At 42.0% G+C, this 22,847-nt stretch overlaps 2 protein-coding genes across 6 annotated transcripts in view; one reads left to right on the top strand and one right to left on the bottom strand.

The window, feature by feature from the left end:
• SLC19A3 (solute carrier family 19 member 3) overlaps positions 1-1,965 on the top strand; it is a 30,480-nt gene extending 28,515 nt beyond the window's left edge. For all 5 annotated transcript variants that reach the window (XM_063790823.1, XM_016950622.4, XM_016950620.3 and 2 more), the window contains 2 exons: positions 470-611; positions 1,209-1,965. In XM_063790823.1, coding sequence (XP_063646893.1) covers positions 470-611; positions 1,209-1,385 — 319 coding nt within the window. In that variant the 3' untranslated portion in view covers positions 1,386-1,965. The remainder of the gene's footprint in view (positions 1-469; positions 612-1,208) is intronic.
• A 19,292-nt stretch (positions 1,966-21,257) lies between these two features.
• Positions 21,258-21,999, bottom strand: LOC129143259 (small cysteine and glycine repeat-containing protein 7-like). The gene has a single exon (XM_054678837.2). The coding sequence runs from the start codon at positions 21,997-21,999 to the stop codon at positions 21,712-21,714; it is 288 nt and encodes a 95-aa protein (XP_054534812.1). The 3' UTR covers positions 21,258-21,711.
• Between the last annotated feature and the right edge of the window lie 848 nt (positions 22,000-22,847).

Raw genomic sequence — 22,847 nt, 5'->3', positions numbered from 1 at the left:
GTTTGTTTGGTGAGAACGTTTTCCTGGATGATCTTGATGCTTATGGATGTTCATCAGTGTCAGGGTATTGAAGAGTTGTATTTATTGTAGTCTTTGCTGTCTGGGCTTTTTTGTACCTGTCCTCTGTGGGAAGGCTTTCCAGGTATTCAGAAGGATTTGGGTGTTGTGATCTAAACTGTATCTACATTAGGGAGCACCCCAAGCCCAGTAACACTGTGTTTCTAGCAGACTCTTAGAGCAACTGCTTTGGTGGTCTTGGATAAGATCCAGAAGAATTCTCTGGATTACCAGACAGAGACACTTGTTCTTTTCCTTTACTTTCTTCCAGACAGTCTCTCTCTCACTTTGCTGGACTACCTGGAGCTGGAGGTGGGTGACACAAATACCCCTGTGGCCAATATGTTCTATCTTTTTAAGACTTCCATCCATGTATATTATAGTTAAAAGGCTTATTTATGTTTAATGATAGATTTCAGATTGCAGTTAATCTGAATGTGGAACGCTATGCCTTGGTATTTGGAATCAACACCTTTATTGCCTTGGTGATTCAGACCATCATGACTGTGATTGTAGTAGATCAGAGAGGGCTCAACTTGCCAGTCAGCATTCAGGTAAGCTGCAATACTTCTGTTTTCAACTAGGTAACCTTAAAAGTTTCTCAACCTTACAACAAGCAATATTTAAATTTCTTGAGTTCCTTGGTTAAGCAATTAAAAAATACATAATTCCTTAATTATCATATTATAACACAACAAGTAGGTTTTGAGCAATAATTGCAACTAGGACAACATTTACATGGATAAGGCAGGTAAGAAGTAACCCCAATGCTTACATTTATTCTTGGAGACATTGAATGTAGCATTGCACCAGCCTCCAAACAAAGACATAGAGACAGTTCAATGAGTTTTAGTGTTTTTTTGGGTTTTTTTTGTTTTGTTTTGTTTTTTACTATTGATGATAGTAACTATGATTTTAACCCAAGCAACCTGCTCTAAAGCCAAGACTCTTAGTCACCGTATTGCTTACACCTTCTTACTTGATCTTGATTTCTTACTTGATAGGAGCGTATTGTTCAACCTAAATAACCCATATTAAAAACCTGGGTCTCAGTTACCCCATAATCCAAGCAAACCAACAGTATTATGATGTATTATCATTGACATAGATGGTCATATTTTATATGTGGCTAATTATTTGTTTTTCTCCAGTTTTTAGTTTATGGGAGCTATTTTGCAGTAATTGCTGGAATTTTCCTAATGAGAAGCATGTATATTATCTACTCAACCAAATCCCAGAAGGATGTACAGAGCCCTGCTCCAAGTGAGAATCCAGGTGTGTCTCACCCAGAGGAAGACAGTAATATCATCATGTCAACAAAACTCTAACCTCATCGCAACAAACGCAACAGTGGCTTTCAAAGTTATGCAATAATAAGGAAAGATTTTGAGATGGGTGGCATATGTTTTGCCATAACTTGACATGCTTTGCAAATCTGGATTCCAATGGACCTTTCAAAACCACAACAAAACCTCAGTTTTAGATGAGTTCTCTATGTGACCAATTTTACTGGATGCAATTGACAGGACCCATCATCATAATTAAACAACCCATATTGGGGACCCCCTGTGACTAGTAGCAGCTGGAAAATTCTGGTTTTTATCACTTGTAAGGACATGCAGATGGCGTGGAACCAAACCATGAGAAAACTCCAGCCATCCTGGAGTTGATATTCACCATTTGTGAGGAGAAATACTAACTGGACTGACCCTATTGCTTGGCTTAAATACTTATTTGATCTTACCAAAGAAGTCAACACATGGGACCTTTGTGTCACATGAGCCATTTTCTTTCCTCTTCTATTAAGTGTATTTCTGTTTAAGTTACAGTTCTCTAAGAGAATTACAATGTTTGTCCCATTTCTAAGGGCTTCTCTTCAACTCTAATAACAGCATTATTCACAAGTTATGATTTGATAGTATTATTATTTAATTTTTTTATGATTATTTTCCATTTTGTGCTCTGAGTTTTGCTGTTGAAAGTCTACCTCAAGAATAGCTTCAGATCCTCTTGTGTATTTGCAGAATACACAAGGTCATTTCCCAGTGGCCTGGGAGAGGCAGTGAGCCTTCTCTCCACCACCATAGACAGGTGTTAATGCATCTATGGGCCAGGTGCAGTGGCTCACTCCTGTAATCCCAGCAATTTGGGAGGCCAAGGTGGGAGTTTTGCTTGAGGCCAGAGGTTCAAGACCAGCCTGGGCAACACAGTGACACCTGACTCTACTAAAAAATTTAAAAATTAGCTGGGCAGCGTGGTGTGTGCCTGTAGTCTCAGCTACTTGGGAGGCCATGGTGGGAGGATGGGTTGAGCACAGGAGTCAGAGGCTGCAGTGAGCTATGATTGCACCATTGCACTCCAGCCTGGGCAACAGAGTAAGACTCTCATCCCCCTCCTCCCAAAAAAGAGCACCTGTGTGATGTCTGTCTAAAATAGGAAAACTTAAAGGAGGTTTCTAGAAGTATTAGAAATAAGAAAACACTGATGGGGGGAGTGGAATAAAACACCTGATTTTGTTTTGTTTTGTTTTTTGAGACAGTCTCGCTCTCTCACCCAGGCTGGAATGCAATGGCATGATCTTGGCTCACTGCAAACTCCACCTCCTGAGTTCAAGCCATTCTCCTACCTCAGCCTCCCGAGTAGCTGGGACTATGGGTGCACACCACCATGCCTGGCTAATTTTTGTATTTTTAGTAGAGATGGGGTTTCACCATGTTGGCCAGGCTGGTCTCAAACTCCTGACTTCAGGTGATCTGCCTGCCTCGGCCTCCCAAAGAGCTGAGATTACAGGCATGAGCCACCATGCCTGGCCAAAACACCTGATTTTTAAATGGTAGCAATTGTGCTAAATAAAATGTGTCAAAATTTTAAAGAGTTGTTAACATTTTTTGATGAATTCTGCTGAAAATTATCTGAACATACCTGTTTTTCGAAACTTCAAGAAACTTCAATAAGGGATGCATTGAGCAGTCTGACAGTGAGAATAAAGAATGCTGAGTCAAGATTTATATTAGGGCTGGAAGCTGTGGCTCACACCTGTAATCCCAGCATTTTGGGAGGCTGAAGTGAGAGGTTAATTTGGGGGTAGGGGTATGAGACCATCTTGGCCAACATAGCAAGACCTGTCTCTAAAACAAACAAAAAAATTTTTAATTGGATTTTGATATGGTTTGGATCTGTGTCCCCACCAAATCTCATGTTGAAGTGTAATCCCCAATGTTAGAGGTGGGGCCGGCTGGGAGGCGACTGGATCATGGGGGTGAAGCCTTCATGAATGGTTTAGTACCATCCCCTCAGTGCTGTTCTCATGACAGTGAGTTATCACTTGATCTGGTTGTTTAAAAGTGTGTAGCACCTCCCCACTCTCTCTTTCTCCTGCTTTGGCCACGTGAAGATGCCTGCTCCCACTTTGCCTTCTGCCATGAGTAAAAACTCCCTGAGGACTCCCTAGAAGCAGATGCTGCCACGCTTCCTATATAGCCTGTGAGCTAATTAAACCCCTTTTCTTACAAACTATCTAGTCTCAGGTGTTTCTTTATAGCAATGTGATAATGGACTAATATGTTTCTCAAGTATACTTCTCTCCAAATCCCCAAATCCTTCACTGGACTAAGATCCAGCCCAAGAATCAATGCACTCACTTAGTGGAGAAAACTAATAACATTCCTACTTACATTAAAGGCAAGGAAGGAATGGCCGCTATTCTTTTTCTTCTTCTTCTTCTTCTTTTTTTTTTTTTTTTTTTTTTTTTGATAGAGTCTTGCTCTGTCACCCAGGCTGGAGTGCAATGACGCAATCTCAGCTCACTGCAACCTCCACCTCCCGGGTTCAAGCAATTCTCCTGCCTCAGCCTCCTGAGTAGCTGGGATTACAGGCGTGCACCACCATGCCCGGCTGATTTTTGTATATTTAGTAGAGACGGGGTTTCACCATGTTGGTCAGGCTGGTTTCAAACTCCTGGTCTCGGGTGATCCACCCGTCTCGGTCTCCCAAAGTGTTGCGATTACAGGCTTCAGCCACCTCGCACCCAGTCTATTATCCTTCTTTTTTAACTTATTATTCTGGAAGCATTAGGCATCACAATTAGACAAGCAAGAAAAATCAGAGGTCAAAAATTGGAAAGGAGGCCAGGTGCAGTGGCTCACGCCTATAATCCCAACACTTTGGGAGGCTGAGGTGGTCAGATCACATGAGGCCAGGAATTGGAGGCAAGCCTGGGCAACATGATGAAACCCTGTATGTACTAAAAACAACAAAATTAGCCGGGTGTGGTCCATGCCTGTAATCCCAGCCACTCGGTGGCTGAAGCATAAGAGTCACTTAAACCCAGGAGGCAGAGGTTGCAGTGAGTTGAGATTGTGCCACTGCACTCCAGCCTGAGCGACAGAGTGAGACCCAAAGTGGATTAAAAAATGCATTATGATTCCTTCACATATTCACCTATAACAAAATTAACTGCTAAAAAATGAGGAAGATCTTTAGTGACACAGAATTCTAAGAGCTCTACTATCAAGTGGAAAAAAGTCAAGCACCAAAATAATAATGAACGCGGCAACTCAGCATTTGTATAAAAAGGACAAAAATATCTGTGTTGGCTTATATATGCGTATAACTTTTCTAAAAAGGCAAATGAGGCCTGGCACGGTGGCTCATGCCTGTAATCCTAGCACTTTGGGAGGCTGAGGCAGGTGGATTGCTTGAGTTCAGGAGTTCAAAACCAGCCTAGGCAACATGGCAAAACCCTGTCTCTACAAAAAATACAAAAATTAGCTGGGCATGGTGGCTTGCACCTGGACTCCCAGCTACTTGAGGGGATGAGAAGGGAGGATCGCTTGAGCCCAGGAGGTGGAGGTTGCAGTGAGCTGAGATCATGCCACTGCACTCCATCCTGGGTGACAGAGTGAGACCCTGTCTTGAACAAACAAACCAACAATCAAACAAATAAATAAATAAACAAATGAAACTCATACCAATGATTGCCTACTGTAGAGTAATGGGAAATGGGAGGGAGACATCACATTCTCATGGCGTTTGATGCTTGCACCAAATGAATAACCCACCAGTAAATTAAAATACTACTTTTACAAAAAAGCATTTAACCTCTTGGGAAATAAATTCGCATTGAAGAATAAGGAGCTGGAGATTTGCCATGCAACCATTATGATAGTTTTATATTTTTGGCAATGTGAATGGATTACTAAATGTGCATTTATAATTAAAAGGAACAAACAACAGAAGAAAAAAATAAGTAGGCCTGGTCGGGCACCATGGCTTGTGCCTGGAATCCCACCACTTTGGGAGGCTGAAGAGGGAGGATCGCTTGAGCCCAGGAGTTTAAGACCACCCTGGGCAACATAGTGAGACTCCATCTCAAAAAAATTAATAATAATAAGTAGACCTGACATTGAAAAATTAAATTAAAATTTTTTATTTGGTATCTCAGTAATGAAAAAAATTTTTTAAATAATGACCCCTCATATAAGTACCAGCCACTTTGGGGTGTCATTTGATTATCAATCCCAACTGTGATTCCTCAATCAGGAAAGAGGCTCATAGGCATATGAAACTGGTTCAAAGTCAAGCACACAGGAAATAGTGAAGGTGCAATTTGAATTCAAGTATGTCTGACCACAAAAACTGTGGTCTTTCTACAATACCACCCTGCTCTATACTCAACACAGGAGATTATTGTGTCCACTCATGAAAATAAAATTCAGAGCAGGGTCCCTATTTCCCTGGTCCACGGACTGGTACTGGTCGGTGGCCTGTTAGGAACGAGGCCTCACAGCAGGAGGTGAGCGGCAGGTGAGTGAGCAAAGCTTCATCTGTATTTACAGCTGTTCCCCATTGCTCACCTGAGCTCTGCCTCCTATCAGATCAGTGGAGGCATTAGATTCTCACAGGAGTGGGAATCCTACCGTGAGCAGTGCATGCTAGAGATCAAGCTTGCATGCTCGTTATTAGAATCTAATGCCTGATATCTGTCACTGTCCCCCATCACCCCCAGATGGGGCTAAATGGTTGCAGGAAAACAAGCTCAGGACTCCCACCAATTCTACGTTATGGTGAGTTGTATAATTATTTCATTATATATTAAAATGAAATAGTAATGGAAATACAGTGCACAAGGCCAGGCGCAGTCGCTCACTCCTGTAATCCCAGCACTTTGGGAGGCCAAGGCAGGCAGATCACTTGAGGTCAGGAGATCGAGATCAGCCTGCCCAACATGGTGAAATACCATGTCTACTAAAAATACAAAAATTAGCCTGGTGTGGTGGTGGGCACCTGTAATCCCAGCTACTCGGGAGGCTGAGGCAGGAGAATTGCTTGAACCTGGGAGGCAGAGGTTGCAGTGAGCCAAGATCGCGCCACTGCACTCCAGCCTGGGTGACAGAGTAAGACTCTGTCTAAAAAAAAAAAGAAAAAGAAAAAATAAATACAGTGCACAATAAATGTAATGTGCTTGAATCATCCTGAAACCACCCCCACCCCCACCCAGTCCGTGGAAAAATTGTCCTCCACAAAACCAGTTCCTGGTGCCAAAAAGTTTGGGGACCACTGCTCTAGAGGATCCCACTAACCAGCAAAATTCCAACTCATAGGATTGCAAGGAAATTAAGTGTTGTGAATTTTAAAGTATATTTTAGATTAACTCAGGAGTAGCTAGAAAACATTTTGATCTAAAGAATCTTTATATTTCAAAAAGTTTCTTACATAACTGCCCTTTACTGGGTACCATAAAAATCAGTGAGGGTTGGCCAGGTGTAGTGGCTCATGCCTGCAATCCCAGCACTTTGAGAGGCGAAGGCAGTAGGGTTGCTTGAGGCCAGAAGGTCAAGACCAACCTGGGCAACATAGTGAGACCACGTCTCTACAAAAAACTTTTTTAAAACTTTGCTGGATGTGGTGGTGTGCGTCTGTAGTCTTGGCTACTCAGGAGTCTGAGGCAGGAGGATCATTTGAGCCCAGGAGTCTGACAGAGACCCCATATTCTAAAGAAAAAAACATCAGTGAAGTTAAAGTAAAAAGGATGGCATGGTCCCCTCTTAAGGGACTCACTTAGAGACCAGCAGTAATATAAATAGGATCAGTAGCCAAATGCATGCTGTTCCAGAGAGAGGTTGAGGCCAAAAGAGCAGATTCCCAGATGCATGCTAGGAGGGTCCATCAACTCTACCTGCTCAGGGCAAGGAATTCCTGACAAAAAGAAACTACTGATCACTGAACTGAGTCCTGAGTGTGAGATTTTGAGAACTTTTAGAACATTTAAGGTTATCTGGGTACTTGTGTTTTTTTCGGATTCAGTAGACTAAATCTGATGGAATAATGTATAAAATCATTGTGATTCATAACTCTGAACACCAGCCCTCCCCTTTTAGTGTTTAAATTATATATAGGGATGGCTTCTATTTTATTTTATTTTAATTTTTTTTAAGGATGTGATATTTGACTCTGTGTCCACCCAAATCTCACCTTGAATTGTAATCCCCATAATCCTTATGTGTCAAGGGCAGGACCAGGTGGAGGTTATTGAGTCATGGGGGTGGTTTCCTCCATGCTGTTCTCATGATAGTGATTGAGTTCTCACAAGATCTGATGGTTTTGTAAGCATCTGGCATTTCCACTGCTTGCACTCACTCTGTCCTGCCGCCTTGTGAAGATGCCTTACTTCCCCTTTGCTTTCCACCATGATTGTAAGTTTCCTGAGGCAACCCCAACCATGCTGAGCTGTGAGTCAATTAAACCTCTTTCCTTGATAAATTACCCACTCTCAAGTATTTCTTCATAGCAGTGTGAGAACAGACTAATACAGGTTGGTTTTTAAATGGAGATATATTTTGAACCTAAGGAAAAAAGTTAATTTTCAATTTTTCCTTCTTGATATGGCCTTTTTTGGTTGCTATGCTTCTTTTCTAAAATTAAAATAATGATTATCTGAATAGGAAACTATTCCAATTAAGAGACGCGGCCAGGCATGGTGGCTCATGCCTGTAACATCAACACTTTGGGAGGCCGAGGCGGGAGGATCGCCTGAGGTCAGGAGTTTGAGAACAGCCTGACCAACATGGAGAAACCCCGTCTCTACTAAAAATACAAAATTAGCCAGGCGTGGTGGTGTGTGCCTATAATCCCAGCTACTTGGGAGGCTGAGGCAGGAGAATCACTTGATCCTGGGAGCTGGAACTTGCGGTGAGCCATGCCATTGCACTCCAGCCTGGGCGACAGAGTGAGACTCCATCTCAAAAACAAAAAACAAAAGAAAACAAACAAACAAAAAAGAGACATAATCCTATGGCTGGGCACAGTGGCTCACGCCTATAATCCCAGCACTTTGGGAGGCCGAGGCAGGCAAATCACAAGGTTAGGAGTTCAAGAACAGCCTGGCCAATGTAGTGAAACCCCATCTCTACTAAAAATACAAAAATTAGCCAGGTGTGGTGGCACGCACCTGTAGTCCCAGCTACTTGGGAGGCTGAGGCAGGAGAATAGCTTGAACCTGGGAGGAGGAGGTTGCAGTGAGCCGAGACCGTACCATTACACTCCAGCCTGGGTGACAGAGTGAGACTAGCTCTCAAAAAAAAAAAAAAAAGACATAATCCTGTGGTCCACCTATATTCACTTTAACTGTAATGCCCTAGAAGAAACTTTTACCATGTCTGTATCTTTTTTTTTTGTTTTTTGAAATTGAGTCTTACTTTGTAGCCTAGGCTGGAGTGCAGTAGTGTGATCCCGGCTCACTGCAACCTACTCCTCCCAGGTTCTTGCAATTCTCCTGCCTCAGCCTCTTGATTAGCCAGGAATTCAGATGTGTGCCACCACACCCTGCTAATTTTTTGTATTTTTAATGGAGATGGGCTTTCACCATGTTGGCCAGGCTGGTCTCAAACTCCTGACCTCAAGTGATCTGCCCACCTCGGCCTCCCAAAGTGCTGGGATTATAGGCGTCAGCCACCGCGCCCAGCCTACCATGTCTGTATCTATTATCTTATTCTCCACTGGTAGTTTGACCAGCCTTAAAACACATTTTAAAGAACATCTATATCTGACTACCTGCTTTCAATTTATTAACAGCCACACACTATATGTCCATTTTATTGGCAAGAATGGAAAGTCTCCTTCAGGGTTTAACACTTAAGATACCTCATGCCTACTACCTTCTTTCCCTTCCTAGCAAAATTCTGTGGACTCTAGTTTATCATTTTCATTCCACCCTAGGAGACTGTCACAGATGCACTATGGAAAACATTATCTTGGAGTGATGATTTATTAGTGATCCCTCCGTTTCACTTGTGGGTCAACAAAACTTAGTCTTGACCTATAAGCTGTTTCAAAATAATCATTAATTTTTTTAAAATTTTTTTCCTTTTTTTATTATTATTATACTTTAAGTTTTAGGGTACATGTGCACAATGTGCAGGTTAGTTACATATGTATACATGTGCCATGCTGGCGTGTTGCACCCATTAACTCGTCATTTAGCATTAGGTATATCTCCTAATGCTATCCCTCCCCCTCCCCCCACCCCACAACAGTCCCCAGAGTGTGATGTTCCCCTTCCTGTGTCCATGTGTTCTCATTGTTCAATTCCCATCTATGAGTGAGAACATGCGGTGTTTGGTTTTTTGTCGTTACGATAGTTTACTGAGAATGATGATTTCCAATTTCACCCATGTCCCTACAAAGGACATGAACTCATCATTTTTTATGGCTGCATAGTATTCCATGGTGTATATGTGCCACATTTTCTTAATCCAGTCTATCATTGTTGGACATTTGGGTTGGTTCCAAGTCTTTGCTATTGTGAATAGTGCCGCAATAAACATATGTGTGCATGTGTCTTTATAGCAGCATGATTTATAGTCCTTTGGGTATATACCCAGTAGTGGGATGGCTGGGTCAAATGGTATTTCTAGTTCTAGATCCCTGAGGAATCGCCACACTGACTTCCACAATGGTTGAACTAGTTTACAGTCCCACCAACAGTGTAAAAGTTTTCCTGTTTCTCCACATCCTCTCCAGCACCTGTTGTTTCCTGACTTTTTAATGATCGCCATTCTAACAGGTGAGAGATGGTATCTCACTGTGGTTTTGATTTGCATTTCTCTGATGGCCAGTGATGATGAGCATTTTTTCATGTGTCTTTTGGCTGGATAAATGTCTTCTTTTGAGAAGTGTCTGTTCATATCCTTTGCCCACTTTTTGATGGGGTTGTTTGTTTTTTTCTTGTAAATTTGTTTGAGTTCATTGTAGATTCTGGATATTAGCCCTTTGTCAGATGAGTAGGTTGCGAAAATTTTCTCCCATGTTGTAGGTTGCCTGTTCACTCTGATGGTAGTTTCTTTTGCTGTGCAGAAGCTCTTTAGTTTAATTAGATCCCATTTGTCGATTTTAATTTTTTTCATGAAGGAAAAGATACACGAAGATTTACCGAACAGATTAGTACTACGCAGAATCATCCTAAAACCATGATCTAAACTAGGAAAGTGTTTGCAGTGGTCATTCCAGTTTTATAAAATACACTCAGTCTAGTTTTTAACAAGGATATTCCCATGGCCAATCTGCTTACCTACTTTTGGCTTTGTTTCAGACATGGATCACTGCCAAAATTTGTTGAGCCTGTCTGGGGTTGTTCCTACAGTAATCATCTGTGTATATAGATTTTTATGTGACCTCAAAGAAGAATACATGCTTAAGTTTGCACTCACAGACATTTATGATTCTTGGATAATAAATAACAAAGATTCACATTATTTTATTCATCTTAACCAGGATTCATTTCGGGGAAGCTTCGTTTCACCTGTTTGCTTTTCCACACACACAAAACTAGTGGAGGATGATTGGGATTCAAAATGTTCAAATGCCTTATATATACAGTACCTCAAATTGTAAATTCTGACCAGATGATCCTATTGCCCTTGACCTAAAATTAAAGACTTACAAAGTAAAGGAATACTTGAACAAATATTTCCCAAAGGGAGTATTTATTCTTCTTTGAGGTCATCTCACCATTTTTTTTTTAAAGCAATACTAGAAGGTACATCATCTGCTCCCAGGATTTGTCCCAATATATCTGCAGATCATGGAAATACAAGTAGGAGAAGATAAGAGGCTGCAGCAGTTCACTTGCTTTGGGATAGAAATGTCACTTAAATCAGAAATTTACCCTTTCTTTTCCCAAGATCCATTTTCTTCCCCACGATCACCTTCCCTCATTTAAATGATCCACCAGTTGTCCTTGTTAAAATCAAAATGAGAAAACATCTTGGTTTACTTGATTTGTCTGTCCTAAATGAAGACTTGAACCACTGGGCTAGTTTTATATTCTCCAAGTAAAGCCAAGAAGACAGTGCATGGAGAATGACATTGATTGGAAGCCTAAATACCACTACTCTTGGTGGCTAGACTAAAGGCAAAATGGGGGAGGAATGCAGTTTGCCTCAGAAATAGAAATGTAGATACAGTTACATCTCAGACAGCTCTAGGGTGAGAAGGATCAAGTCAAAACAAAAGAGAAGCTCTACGTCCATGTATGCACATTATTTAGCTTCTTCTTATAAGTGAGAACATGCACTATTTGTCTTTGTGTATCTAAGGTATTTCGTTTAAGATAATGGCTTCCAGTTCCATCCATGTTGTTGCAAAAGACATGATTTTATTCTTTTTTATGCCTGAATTGCATTTCATGAAGGGTGGGGGTCCTGGGAGGGGTGGATGATGAGAAATTACTTAAGGTGTATAATGTATATTATTCTTGTGATGGATACACTAAAAGCCTTGACTTCACCACTGGACTGTATATTCATGTAACAAAATTACATTGTGCCCCATAAATTTACACACACACACACACACACAGGAAAAAGAAGCACAGCCCAAATTCAGCCCAGGAGATCCTCTGCAGCCTCAATTCAACTACCTTTTTTAAAATTTTATATTAATAAATAGAGATGGGGTTCTCCCTGTGTTGCCCTGACTGATCTTGAACTCCTGGGCTCAAGTGATCCCCTACCTAGGCCTTCCAAAGTGCTGGGATTACAGGCATGAGCCACTGTGCCCAGCCAATTCGCCCACTCTTAAAGGAAGACATTGGTAGATTATTGCCAGTACCTCCTTCACTGCTCTGCCTTCTCTGTGGCTCTACATGTGGCTTCTATTCCCCCAAGTTCAGACAGAAGGAAAGGAGAAGCAATTTGGGGTGGACATCTGCACCTTCCTCTATGCCTTCTTCTGCAAATTGTCCTTCTCTTTTCTAGAAATTGAGATTCCAAGAACCAAAGCTCTTCTGAGTCTCTTAGGCAATCCATGTTAAATTGTGACCAGAGTTGACCGAAACCAGAACAGTATTATGTGGGGGAAAAGAGGTTATGGTCCCTTTGTATCTACCCAGCATATTATAATTCAAGTTTTATGGAATCATAAGGCATCATTGTATAATTCTCACATATATAACAAGGCAAGAGAAACTATTGAAGTGTAAGGTGTTTTTACTTTACCTTGTCAAAGTAAACATTCTTTAAGTCAGTTTCACAAAATGGCTGTGCTATCTGTGTGCATTCAGAGGTCACTGTCAAGAACACTTTTTTTTTTTTTTGAGATGGAGTCTTGCTCTGTCACCCAGGCTGGAGTGCAGTGGCATGATATCAGGTCACTGCAACCTCCGCCTCCCGGGTTCAAGTGATTCTCCTGCCTCAGCCTCCTGAGTAGCTGGAATTACAAGCATGTGCCACCACGCCCAGCTAATTTTTGATTTTTAGTAGAGACGGGGTTTGGCCACGTTGGCCAAGCTGGTCTGGAACTCCTGACCTCAGGTGATCCATCTGCCTTGGCCTCCCAAAGTGCTGGGATTACAGGCTTGAGCCACCATGCCCAGCCAAGAATACTTCTTATTAAGAAAGGCATGATTAGAAAGCAGGGAACCCAACAATTCTACTTTTGTTATATCCTTTATCAAGGGAGCATGTGATTAAACCTTAATCGGACAGACTAATTCTCAATCATATTCTATTCCTTACAAAGTGTGTGAGTTGTATAATACTCTTTGAGGCTGCATTTCATCAGTGTAAAATTAAGAGATACCACCTATTCTATATATCCTGCTTATGTTTTACATTTGTTTGTTTGTTTGTTTGTTTGAGACAGGGTCTCACTCCCATCACCCAGGCTGGAGTACAGTGGCATAATCTCTGCTCACTGCAGCCTCTGCCTCTGGGGCTCAAGCAATTCTCCCACCTCAGCCTCTCAGGTGGCTAGGACTACAGGCATACGCTACCATGCCTGGCTAATTTTTGTGTTTTGTTTTGTAGTGACGAGGTTTCTCCATGTTGCCCAGGCTGGTCTCAAACTCCTGGGCTCAAGCAATCCAACTGCCTTCAGCCTCCTATAGTGCTGAGATTACAGGCATGAGCCACTGTGGCGGGCCTCAGAACATATTACTTTTTAACAAACACCATTTGATTATGGAGATGACAGCAGAGAAAAAGATGAATACAGAGAAAGAAAATGAAAAGGTTGAATTGATAGTGGCAATGTGGTCTTAGCCAGCATCGGGACCTGGAGAAACTGCAGAAGGAAGTTCTAAAGAATGGTGGCCAGGTGCGGTGGCTCATGCCTATAATCCCAGCACTTTGGGAGGCCGAAGCGGGCGGATCACCTGAGGTCAGGAGTTTGAGACCAGCCTGGCCAACATGGCGAAATCCCGTCTCCACTAAAACTGCAAAAATTAGCCGGGCGTGGTGGCGGGCACCTGTAATACCAGCTGCTTCTGAGGCTGAGGCAGGAGAATCACTTGAACCCGGGAGGCGGAGGTGGCAGTGACCCGAGATCCCACCATTGCACTCCAGCCTAGGCGACAGAGCGAGACTCAGTCTCAAAACAAACAAACAAAAACAAGAACGGATGTGAGGGTCTCCAATTTTCATCATAGTTTCCTCATTGGGGAGCTTTCTTCCTGCCTGTTGTATCCTTCCTCTCAGCTGAGGAGTTAAAATAGGCATGAGGTTGACAGGACCTTGGTCACACTCTTGCCTTTTCCTCCTGAGGCAGCTTGTGACCCTTCTCACATTTCCTTCGGAGGCCAGAGGGAAGCACATGATAGGAGTCAGAGGTTGATCCAACTATCTGCATTTATTTTCTGATTGTTCTGTTTTTGAAGACATTTTCTAAGAAACTGGAATGTTCTACACTCGTGTTTGTTGACATTTTGCAAGAAAACCTTGGGCTTATTTTCTCATTGCCTCCAACTTGTGAAATTCCAGTCTAGCTCTGGAATCTGGCTTTACTCCGGGATTTTTTGTTGTTGTTGTTGTTGTTCCTACATGCAAGTTTGAAATAGGAGGTAAATATTTATTTTTTATTCCTTTTTAAATTTATTATTTTTTATTCTTTAAGTGTATTTCATGTCATTCTCAATTTATTTTATTTTTTAATTTTTTTGAGACAGGGTCTCACTGTGTTGCGCAGGTTGGTCTTGAACTCCTGGCCGCAAACAGTCCTCCCACCTCAGCCTTCCAAAATGCTGGGATTACAGGTATGAGCCACTGCACCCAGCCTTTTTTTTTATGTACCATTTTAACTATTTTATTATATTTTTATTAATTTATGTTTTTAGAGACAAGGTCTCAGTCTGTTGCCCAGGCTAGAGTGCAGTGGTGCAGTCACGACTCACTGCAGCTCTAATCTGGGCTCAAGTGATCCTCCTGCCTCAGCTTCCCAAGTCTCTGGAACTACAGCGTGTGCCACCACACCCGTTGTATTAGTTTGTTCTCACACTGTTATAAAGACATACCTGAGACTGGGCAATTTATAAAGAAAAGAGGTTTAATTGGCTCACGATTCTGCAGCCTGTACAGGAAGCATGGCTGGGGAGGCCTCAGGAAACTTAGAATAGTGGTGGAAGGAGAAGTCAAAAGGGGCACGACTTACATGGTGGGAGAAGGAGGAAGAGAGCGAAGGGGGAAGTGCTACACACTTTTCAACAACCAGATCTCATGAGAACTCACTCACTACCATGAGAAAAGTCTGCCCCCATGATTCAATCATCTCCCACCCGGCCCCTTCTCCAACACTGGGGATTACAATTCGACATGAGATTTGGGTGGGGACACACAGCCAAACCATATCACTCAGGTAGTTTATTTTATTTTATTATTTATTTATTTATTTATTTATTTATTTATTGAGACAGAGTCTCACTCTGTCACCCAGGGTGGAGTGCAGTGGCACAGTCTCGGCTCACTGCAGCCTCCACCTCTCAGGTTCAAGTGGTTCTTGTGCCTCAGCCTCCCGAGTAGCTGGGATTACAGGCACACGCCACCACAGCCGTCTAATTTTTGTATTTTTAGTAGAGACGGGATTTCACCATGTTGGCCAGGTCGATCTTGAACTCCTGACCTCAAGTGATCTGTCCACCTCAGCCTCCCAAAGTGCTGGGATTACAGACATGAGCCACCGCACCCAGCCTTATTTTTATTTTTGGAAACAGAGTCTTGTTATTGCCCACGTTGGTCTTGAACTCCTGGCCTCACATCATCTCTCACCTCTGTCTCCCAAAGCACTGGGATTATAGATGTAAGCCACAGTGCCCAGAAAATCAGTTTTTATTTTAAACACAAATACATTCTCATCACATTAAAAAAAAAAGCCCTAATTATAGAATATGTCTTTATTAAATCAATTTAGAGAATAGATATGTAGATATGTGGTTCTAGCACTTCCAGTAAATTAAAACAGACCTACAAGGAATTGGGCTGAGGACCAATAAGCAAAGTAAGGTGTGACTGCTGTATCATAGACTCAGGCTTCCTCAGGAACCTAGGCCATTGAGGACCTGGCTATGTGTTCTCTGCCAGGCTGTGTCCTTCTGCTGGAGCTTGAAGTGCGCAGATCAAGAAGTGAGGGCAGAAAAATGGATATAAGGGGAGGAGAGGAAGAACTAGCTGGGGCTCACCGTTATGAGCTGGGACCCAGGAGGACAGACAGCCCCCCTTGTCAGTTCTTGTTGCCCCTGACCTTGGTGGCATGGGTGTCCTGCAGGAAAAGGAACCCTTTGTTATGGAGCTAACCAGGTATGTAGCTAACCAAAAGGTCACAGAAGCCAAAGGAAGATCCAGGAGAAGACAGAACCATTGCAGGCCTTGGCTGCTGCCTCACGCCAATGAATTAAGGAAAAGGAGAAGAAAACAATAAGTAAAGGAAAAGGTTATTAACATCTGGTAGAGCTGAATCAAGTTGCTTTTCTTCCTTTTCTTTTCTTTTTTTCTTTTTTTTTTTTCTGTCAGACTTGTCTCTGACACAAGGTTGCTTTTCATCAAATCAAAATTCAAGCAAAAAAAATCTGTATTTTGTTGTAGTATGGGTATTGACAACAATGGATAAAGCCATTTCACACTATGGCTACCAAGATACAGATATGTTTATTCCTTCCTTTCAGGGGACACGGCTATATCTTCATAGTGGGCCATGTGAAAGTCCACAGGGATCTTCTGGGGGAGTGGGCTTTGGGAATCTTACCAGCTGTTACCCTCAGAAGTGGCCAAGCTTTGTTAGTTATTTAATATTCATTCAGGTTACAGTTACATATGCATCATTGTCCATTTAGTTATAGCCCCTAATTATACAGTATTATTTTATCTTAGTAATTTCAGTTCCAAGAATAGCATTTTATAAGATATTTATGGTATTGCATTAAATACCACATGCTAGATACCATAATGCTGTCTGAATATAAGAATAGGAAACTTATATTGATGCTTATGATCAGTAAGCAGTGATACTGTCTCCAGTTTTGATATATCTTTCTGTTTACCATCACACCCAGTTTTTCTTGTCTGCTTTAGTAATTCCTGCGCAACTATTTCTTTGAAAAACAAATTGCAACATGTTCTCAGGGACGTCAAAAAAAAGAAAAAAACTAAATGCAAAGATTACAAGAAATGCTAAATTCCATGAAAGTTTACAAAGTCTAAAAGAACACTTGTACCCACAAAGAGAAGATAAAGTCAAGTCTGAGTTAGGTAAGTGAGCTGAAGAATTAAGGGGCCCTTAGGCCACTTGGAAAGCACATTAAAGCAATGAAGTGCCACTTTTCTGTTAGATCATGTGTTCTTAGATTAATGATCAAGCTGACTAGTAATAAAGCAACAAATCTGGAAAAGTATCCTCAGTCTGACACTACAGGACCCAATCATATAGTCATGATCTGGTGCCTTTGGTTAGACTGAGGATACTTGAAGATGAAAAATTAAAAAAAGAGAATTTAAAAAAACACTCCTATTCTTCAGGCATCGAATTCTCTTTCACCCTTGAGGGCCTTGGGAGAATAATGATCTCTTCTTTTGTAAATTTTCCTATTGTGAAAGATAGAAAAAACAACATAAGAATTGAGACATTTGTGATTATGTAAATGACTACAGCCTTATGATTGCTGACTATGGTATAAATGTGGTAAGTATTTTTTTTTAAACGGACTGACTCATGTTCATTAAGTATTTTTGTGAGATTTTTGGATGCCTGTCTAGGTAAGAAAACTGTGGGATTAAAGTTAAACTTTGAAGTGTTGTCATTTTGTAGTAAGTCATATTCACAAATATTAAAAATCATGATTCTTGTCTTCATTTGAATGCTCTCAAGGGAAGTCTTGAGTCTCTCTGTATTGTTCGTGTTAAAAACTCTAGAGTTTCTTAGAGGACCACAAGACCAAATGAAAGATGCTCTTATGATGACTGTGATTCAAATCAGTCTTTCTCCAATTTCTAAAATGTAGCAAACATGAATATCAGATAAACCTGCAACCACCCTAGGTTTTGGTTCTCCCAGATGTAATGACACAGAACACAGACCTTGGTATGGGAGGTCAGATCCTACACCTGCCACATACTAATTGTGCGAATCTCAACAAGCACTTTAACTTCTGTGATCTTCCTTTCCTCAACTATAAAAATGAAAACCAATAATAATTTTCCCTGAACTAGATTGATTTGAGAATTGAATCCTTTAAAGAAGCAAAAGCTTTTTGCTTAAGCTTGAAAATTCCGAAAGCTTTAAAAATAACTATAATTATATACCTACATCCCTTGGATAACAACATGGATTATTGCAAAACTGTTGATTCCTTCCTCATCAATCTATGAGCTTTTCTATAATTTCGAAGTCTAAAGATGCTGTTTCCCTGTAATGAAATGATCCTAGAGCATATGTATGTGTAAGGTGAACAGGCTAACCACTGCACTACAGAAACCTAAACAAAAAGCTTATGTGGACACAGAGGAAAAATAGATGGATAATTTGGAAAAAAAAAAAAGAAATGAGAAAGGACTTTCTGCAAATAGACATTAAAGCCTATTACAGAGCTAAAATAATGAAGACAGTGTGCCCCGGCACAAAAAATACATAGAAAGATCAACATAACATTACTGTTAATAGAACACCTGAAACTAATCTACTATAACTAATTCAAATGCCTAAGGAAATTTGGAATAAGCAAAAATATTACTGGGTGTCTCCAGCAGGGAACCACGCATTGTTTATGGTACATCCTTCTGGGTTTTCTGATGTTAGCCTTCTACTGCCATTGAGCTATTTCATAACTCTGTAATAGAGAACTGAAAACAATGCAGAGAACTAATGGGAATACCAAGAAATGATAATAATGCAATTGATTCTTGTCTGTGGACATGCAAATGAATTCTGTTTTGTGGAGGGACAATCAATGACATGATTGGCTGAAATTAAGAACCATGCTGGTAAAACTTCCAACCACAAGAATGGAATCTTCTCTTAATTTACTATCTATTGCTTTCCTAGAATCTTCACTATACATTAAGCTAATGTGAAAAATACTCTGTTTATGTGTAGAGTGGAGTTACTTATAGGTTCCAATAATTATACACAGGGACTTCATTTATTTGAATGCCAAAAAGACTTTTGAAAATCATATGTGTCACAAAACAAGCCTTTGTTGTGGGGATATCCTGTCTACGGCAGGATCTACTATCCCTGCACCTGCCCACTAGATACCAGTAGTGTACTTCTGATTGTGACAACCAAAAACTACTTCTACAAATTCCCAAGCACCCCACGGGGGCAGTACCACCTCCTGGAAAGCCACTAGTTTATTTTATTTTATTTTATTTTATTTTATTTTATTTTATTTATTTTTTGAGACAGAGTCTCACTCTGTTGCCCAGGCTGGAGTGCAGTGGCACGATCTTGGCTCACTGCAACCTCAGCTTCCTGGGTTCAAGTGCTTCTTGTGCCTCAGCCTCCCAAGTAACTGGGATTACAGGTGCACACCACCACACCTGGCTAATATTTGTATTTTAGTAGAGATTGGGTCTCACCATGTTGCCCAGGATGGTCTCAAACTCCTGACCGCAGGTGATCCTCCTGCCTTGGCCTCCCAAAGTGCTGGGATTACAGGTATGAGCCACTGCACCCGGCCGAGAGCCACTAGTTTAAATAAAGAGGTATTGATTCCAAAGTTTCCACGTATATTTATACTAGTGAAGCATAGGGTCCTACAAAAATTGGCTAATGGGGCTCAAAATTCTTAACAGTGACACTGAACATGTCGTTCATATTAATTACTTGCCCTTGGAGGTCATGTAAGTGCTCTTGGTTTCTGTGTTCATATTTGTTAACCAACTATACAACATAACAAAGGTTACTTTGCGGTTAGTATAATAATAGTCACAAATGCTTTGGTCAACTCACTTGGTATTCAAAGTCAATGTAAGTAAAAGATTGAGTACTCAACCTTAGTCACTCCCAGTGAAAAGTGCCTCATATCGCATCTTTGCTTAATTTACTAAATAAACTGACTGTAATTCCTTTCCTCTTTGGAATACACCAGTAGAGGGAAACATGCCTTTGAAAAAGCACCAGAAATATTCTTTGTTCTATTGGCTACAAGTTTTTAGTCCTTTGCAGTTTTTTCACTCTTAATAAAGTTTGAAGATGCTGGGCACTGTGGCTCAAGCTTATAATCACAGCACTTTGGGAGGCCGAGGCAGGAGGATCACTTGAGCCCAGGAGTACAAGACTAGCCTTGGCAACATAGTAAGGCCTTGAGTCTACAAAAAAATCAGAATAAATTAGCCGAGCCTGGTGGCGTACACCTGTAGTCCCAGCTATTTGGGAGGCTGAGGAGGGAGGATCACCTGAGCCCACAAGTTCAAGCCTTCAGTGAGCCGTGATCACAACACTGTACTCCAGCCTGGGTGACAGAGTGAGACCCGGTCTTAAAAATAAATAAATAAAAGAAAAGAAAAATATAGTTAGAAATAAAAAATAAGGTAGAAAAAATATGAGAATGTAGGTTTGCTTTGTAAGAGATAGTAGTTTTGTGGCTCATAGGAATACCCTATGGAGAAACATTTTAAGGGCTTTAGTTTGTACACAGAACAACTCTGAGACAACAACCACAAAAACAAGAGTTCACAGACAAAGAACAGAAATAAGGGAATAGAAAAGGCAGGAGAATAACCATCCTTAGAAAAAACGATAGGCCATTTTCTAGCTTGTTTAGACCTGCCTTTTGTTTACAGTTCGACATGGACTTATGTGAAATATTTAGATTTGTGTTGAGGAAGTTGCATCTGGAGAGGTGCATGGTTCCTTTTTGACAAGTAAGCTGGGTCTTGGGGTCTTTAGAAGAACAGGGGTACGTGGCAGCAGGTGTGGAAATACCTGAGGGAAGTGCCGATCTCAAGAGATGGAGAAAGGGCAGGTGGCAGGGAGGCCAGGTCCCCAGAGGCCTGGTGGTGGCCTCCCCAGCAGCCCTGTGCTGGCATTGCTGTCCGGTCATGGTGCATCTGTCACTCAACTTGTTCAAGGAGATAGAAATCTCTCTCTCTTTTTTTTGTTTTTCTTTTGAGATGGAGTCTCACTCTTTTTGCTCAGGCTGGAGTGCAGTGGTGCTATCTAGACTCACTGCAACCTCTGCCTCCCGGGTTCAATCAATTCTCCCGCCTCAGCCTCCCAATTAGCTGGAACTACAGGCATGCACCACCATGTCTGGCTAATTTTTGTATTTGTAGTAGAGACGGGGTTTCACCATGTTGGCCAGGCTGATCTTGAACTCTTGACCTCAAGTGATCCACCCGCCTCGGCCTCCCAAAGTGCTGGGATTACAGGTGTGAGCCAATGTAAGAAATCTCTTACGTTCCCCCTGTTGACGTGGCAGAATAAATACAGAAGCACTCAGGGTTGTTGACATTGTTTTATTAGGGAAATAAGCAGTAGCTATGTGGTGACTGGAAACAAAACTCATAGAAAAGGTGGGAAATGGTGCCCATGCAGGTGCAGAGAAGTAGAAACACAAAGGTGGAGGCCATCTGAACACCCAGGAAACAGAACGCTTGGGATCATGACCCTCTTGGCTGGGCTCAGCAAGGCGGACTGATCTTTAGGGATGAGTCTGGGGTTGTATTTTGGTAATGGCCATTTCCTATTTGGATTTTTTTTAATAAAAAGATTTTAAACCACTAGGTTCAAAGAGGGGGTTATAGAGTCCAAAGGAGCAAGTCCCTGGACACCCAGATGATACCAGATGGGGAGGTCTGAGAGAGAAGCAGGCAGGGGCATGGGGGAAAGTCTCATTACCTGGAGAAAGCAGGACCCCACACCTCAGTCTAGAAGCAGAGCCAGGCCGGCCGCCTAGCAGCAGCATTGCTTCTGGCAGCAGCACTTCTGCTGGCAACAGCCCCTCCCACAGCCGCAGCCACATGAGCCGCAGGTGCGGCGGCAGCAGCAGATCACAGGAGTGCTGCAGCAGCCCCCACAGCAGCTGTGGCAGCAGGGGCAGCAGCTGGAGCAGCAGCCCACCCGGTAGCACCTGCAGGTGGTGCAGCTGCCACAGCCACCACCACAGCCACCACCACAGCCACCACAGCCACCAGCGCAGCCACCGCAGCCACCACAACTTCCACAACCACAGCAACCCATGGTGTCAGTAGAGAAGACTCGAGGGAAGTGAGGAGGGAGGACTCAGGATACTGAGGCCCAAAGGGTAGAAGGGTGTTTGCTCAATATCACAGTCATTTCATGGCTTGCACAAATAAGTTAAACCTTTTCCCGTGAAGTATGTCCTATCCCATCTTCTTTCCTCTTTCCACTCTCTCCTCTTCTGGAATCTTAACATTTTTCCCAGGTGAGGAGGTCTGATGCCTTCTCCTGCTGGGGGAGGCCCTTATGTACCATCCTGAGGATGGTGATGGAGTGACCCAGGGCACATGACAAATAGCTACTTCCTTGTTACTATTTATTCTAGTATGTGTAAAGGAATCTAGAGTTCTTTCTCATCTATATCCACTCTGGAAACATTTGGCTTTAAAAAAAGAGTTACAGTTTAGAAGAAATTTTTCTAAAATTTTAAAGCTCCTGTTTACATATGAAGAACCAGGCTTCAAAGATTAAAAAAGAAAAAACTCAGAAGGTGTGATATACAAGAAAGGGGGATATGAATGCCTTCTGACTCAGTAGGATATGGGGACAAGAAGAGAAAGAAAAATAGAGGTAGAAGAAATATGTGGATGTGTATCTTATCCTCTTCCTGGGATGGCCTGCTCAACTTCAGAGAGTGACCCACAAGGCTCCCCCTGATCCCATGTGGAATGGAAGAGACCCAGAACATCTCCTTGCACAATGGAACAGAGAGGACAGCCGAGGAAGCTGGCTGATGAGGTGCCAAGGTGTCACCATGGCAGGAGTGAAATGATCAAGGAACCAAGGGCCTCAGGGCAGCCAGGCAGGACCATCATCAGTGGAGAATGCAGCCCATCTTCCAGGCTATT

The sequence above is a fragment of the Pan troglodytes genome, chromosome 13 (genome assembly GCF_028858775.2).
Source record: "Pan troglodytes isolate AG18354 chromosome 13, NHGRI_mPanTro3-v2.0_pri, whole genome shotgun sequence".
NCBI classification, from domain to species: domain Eukaryota; kingdom Metazoa; phylum Chordata; class Mammalia; order Primates; family Hominidae; genus Pan; species Pan troglodytes.
This window is presented reverse-complemented; position numbering and strand designations above follow the sequence as displayed.

What these genes read in the sequence shown, in the direction of transcription:
- LOC129143259 (XM_054678837.2), bottom strand. Translation starts at nt 21,999, where the DNA reads ATGGGTTGCTGTGGTTGTGGAAGTTGTGGTGGCTGCGGTGGCTGCGCT.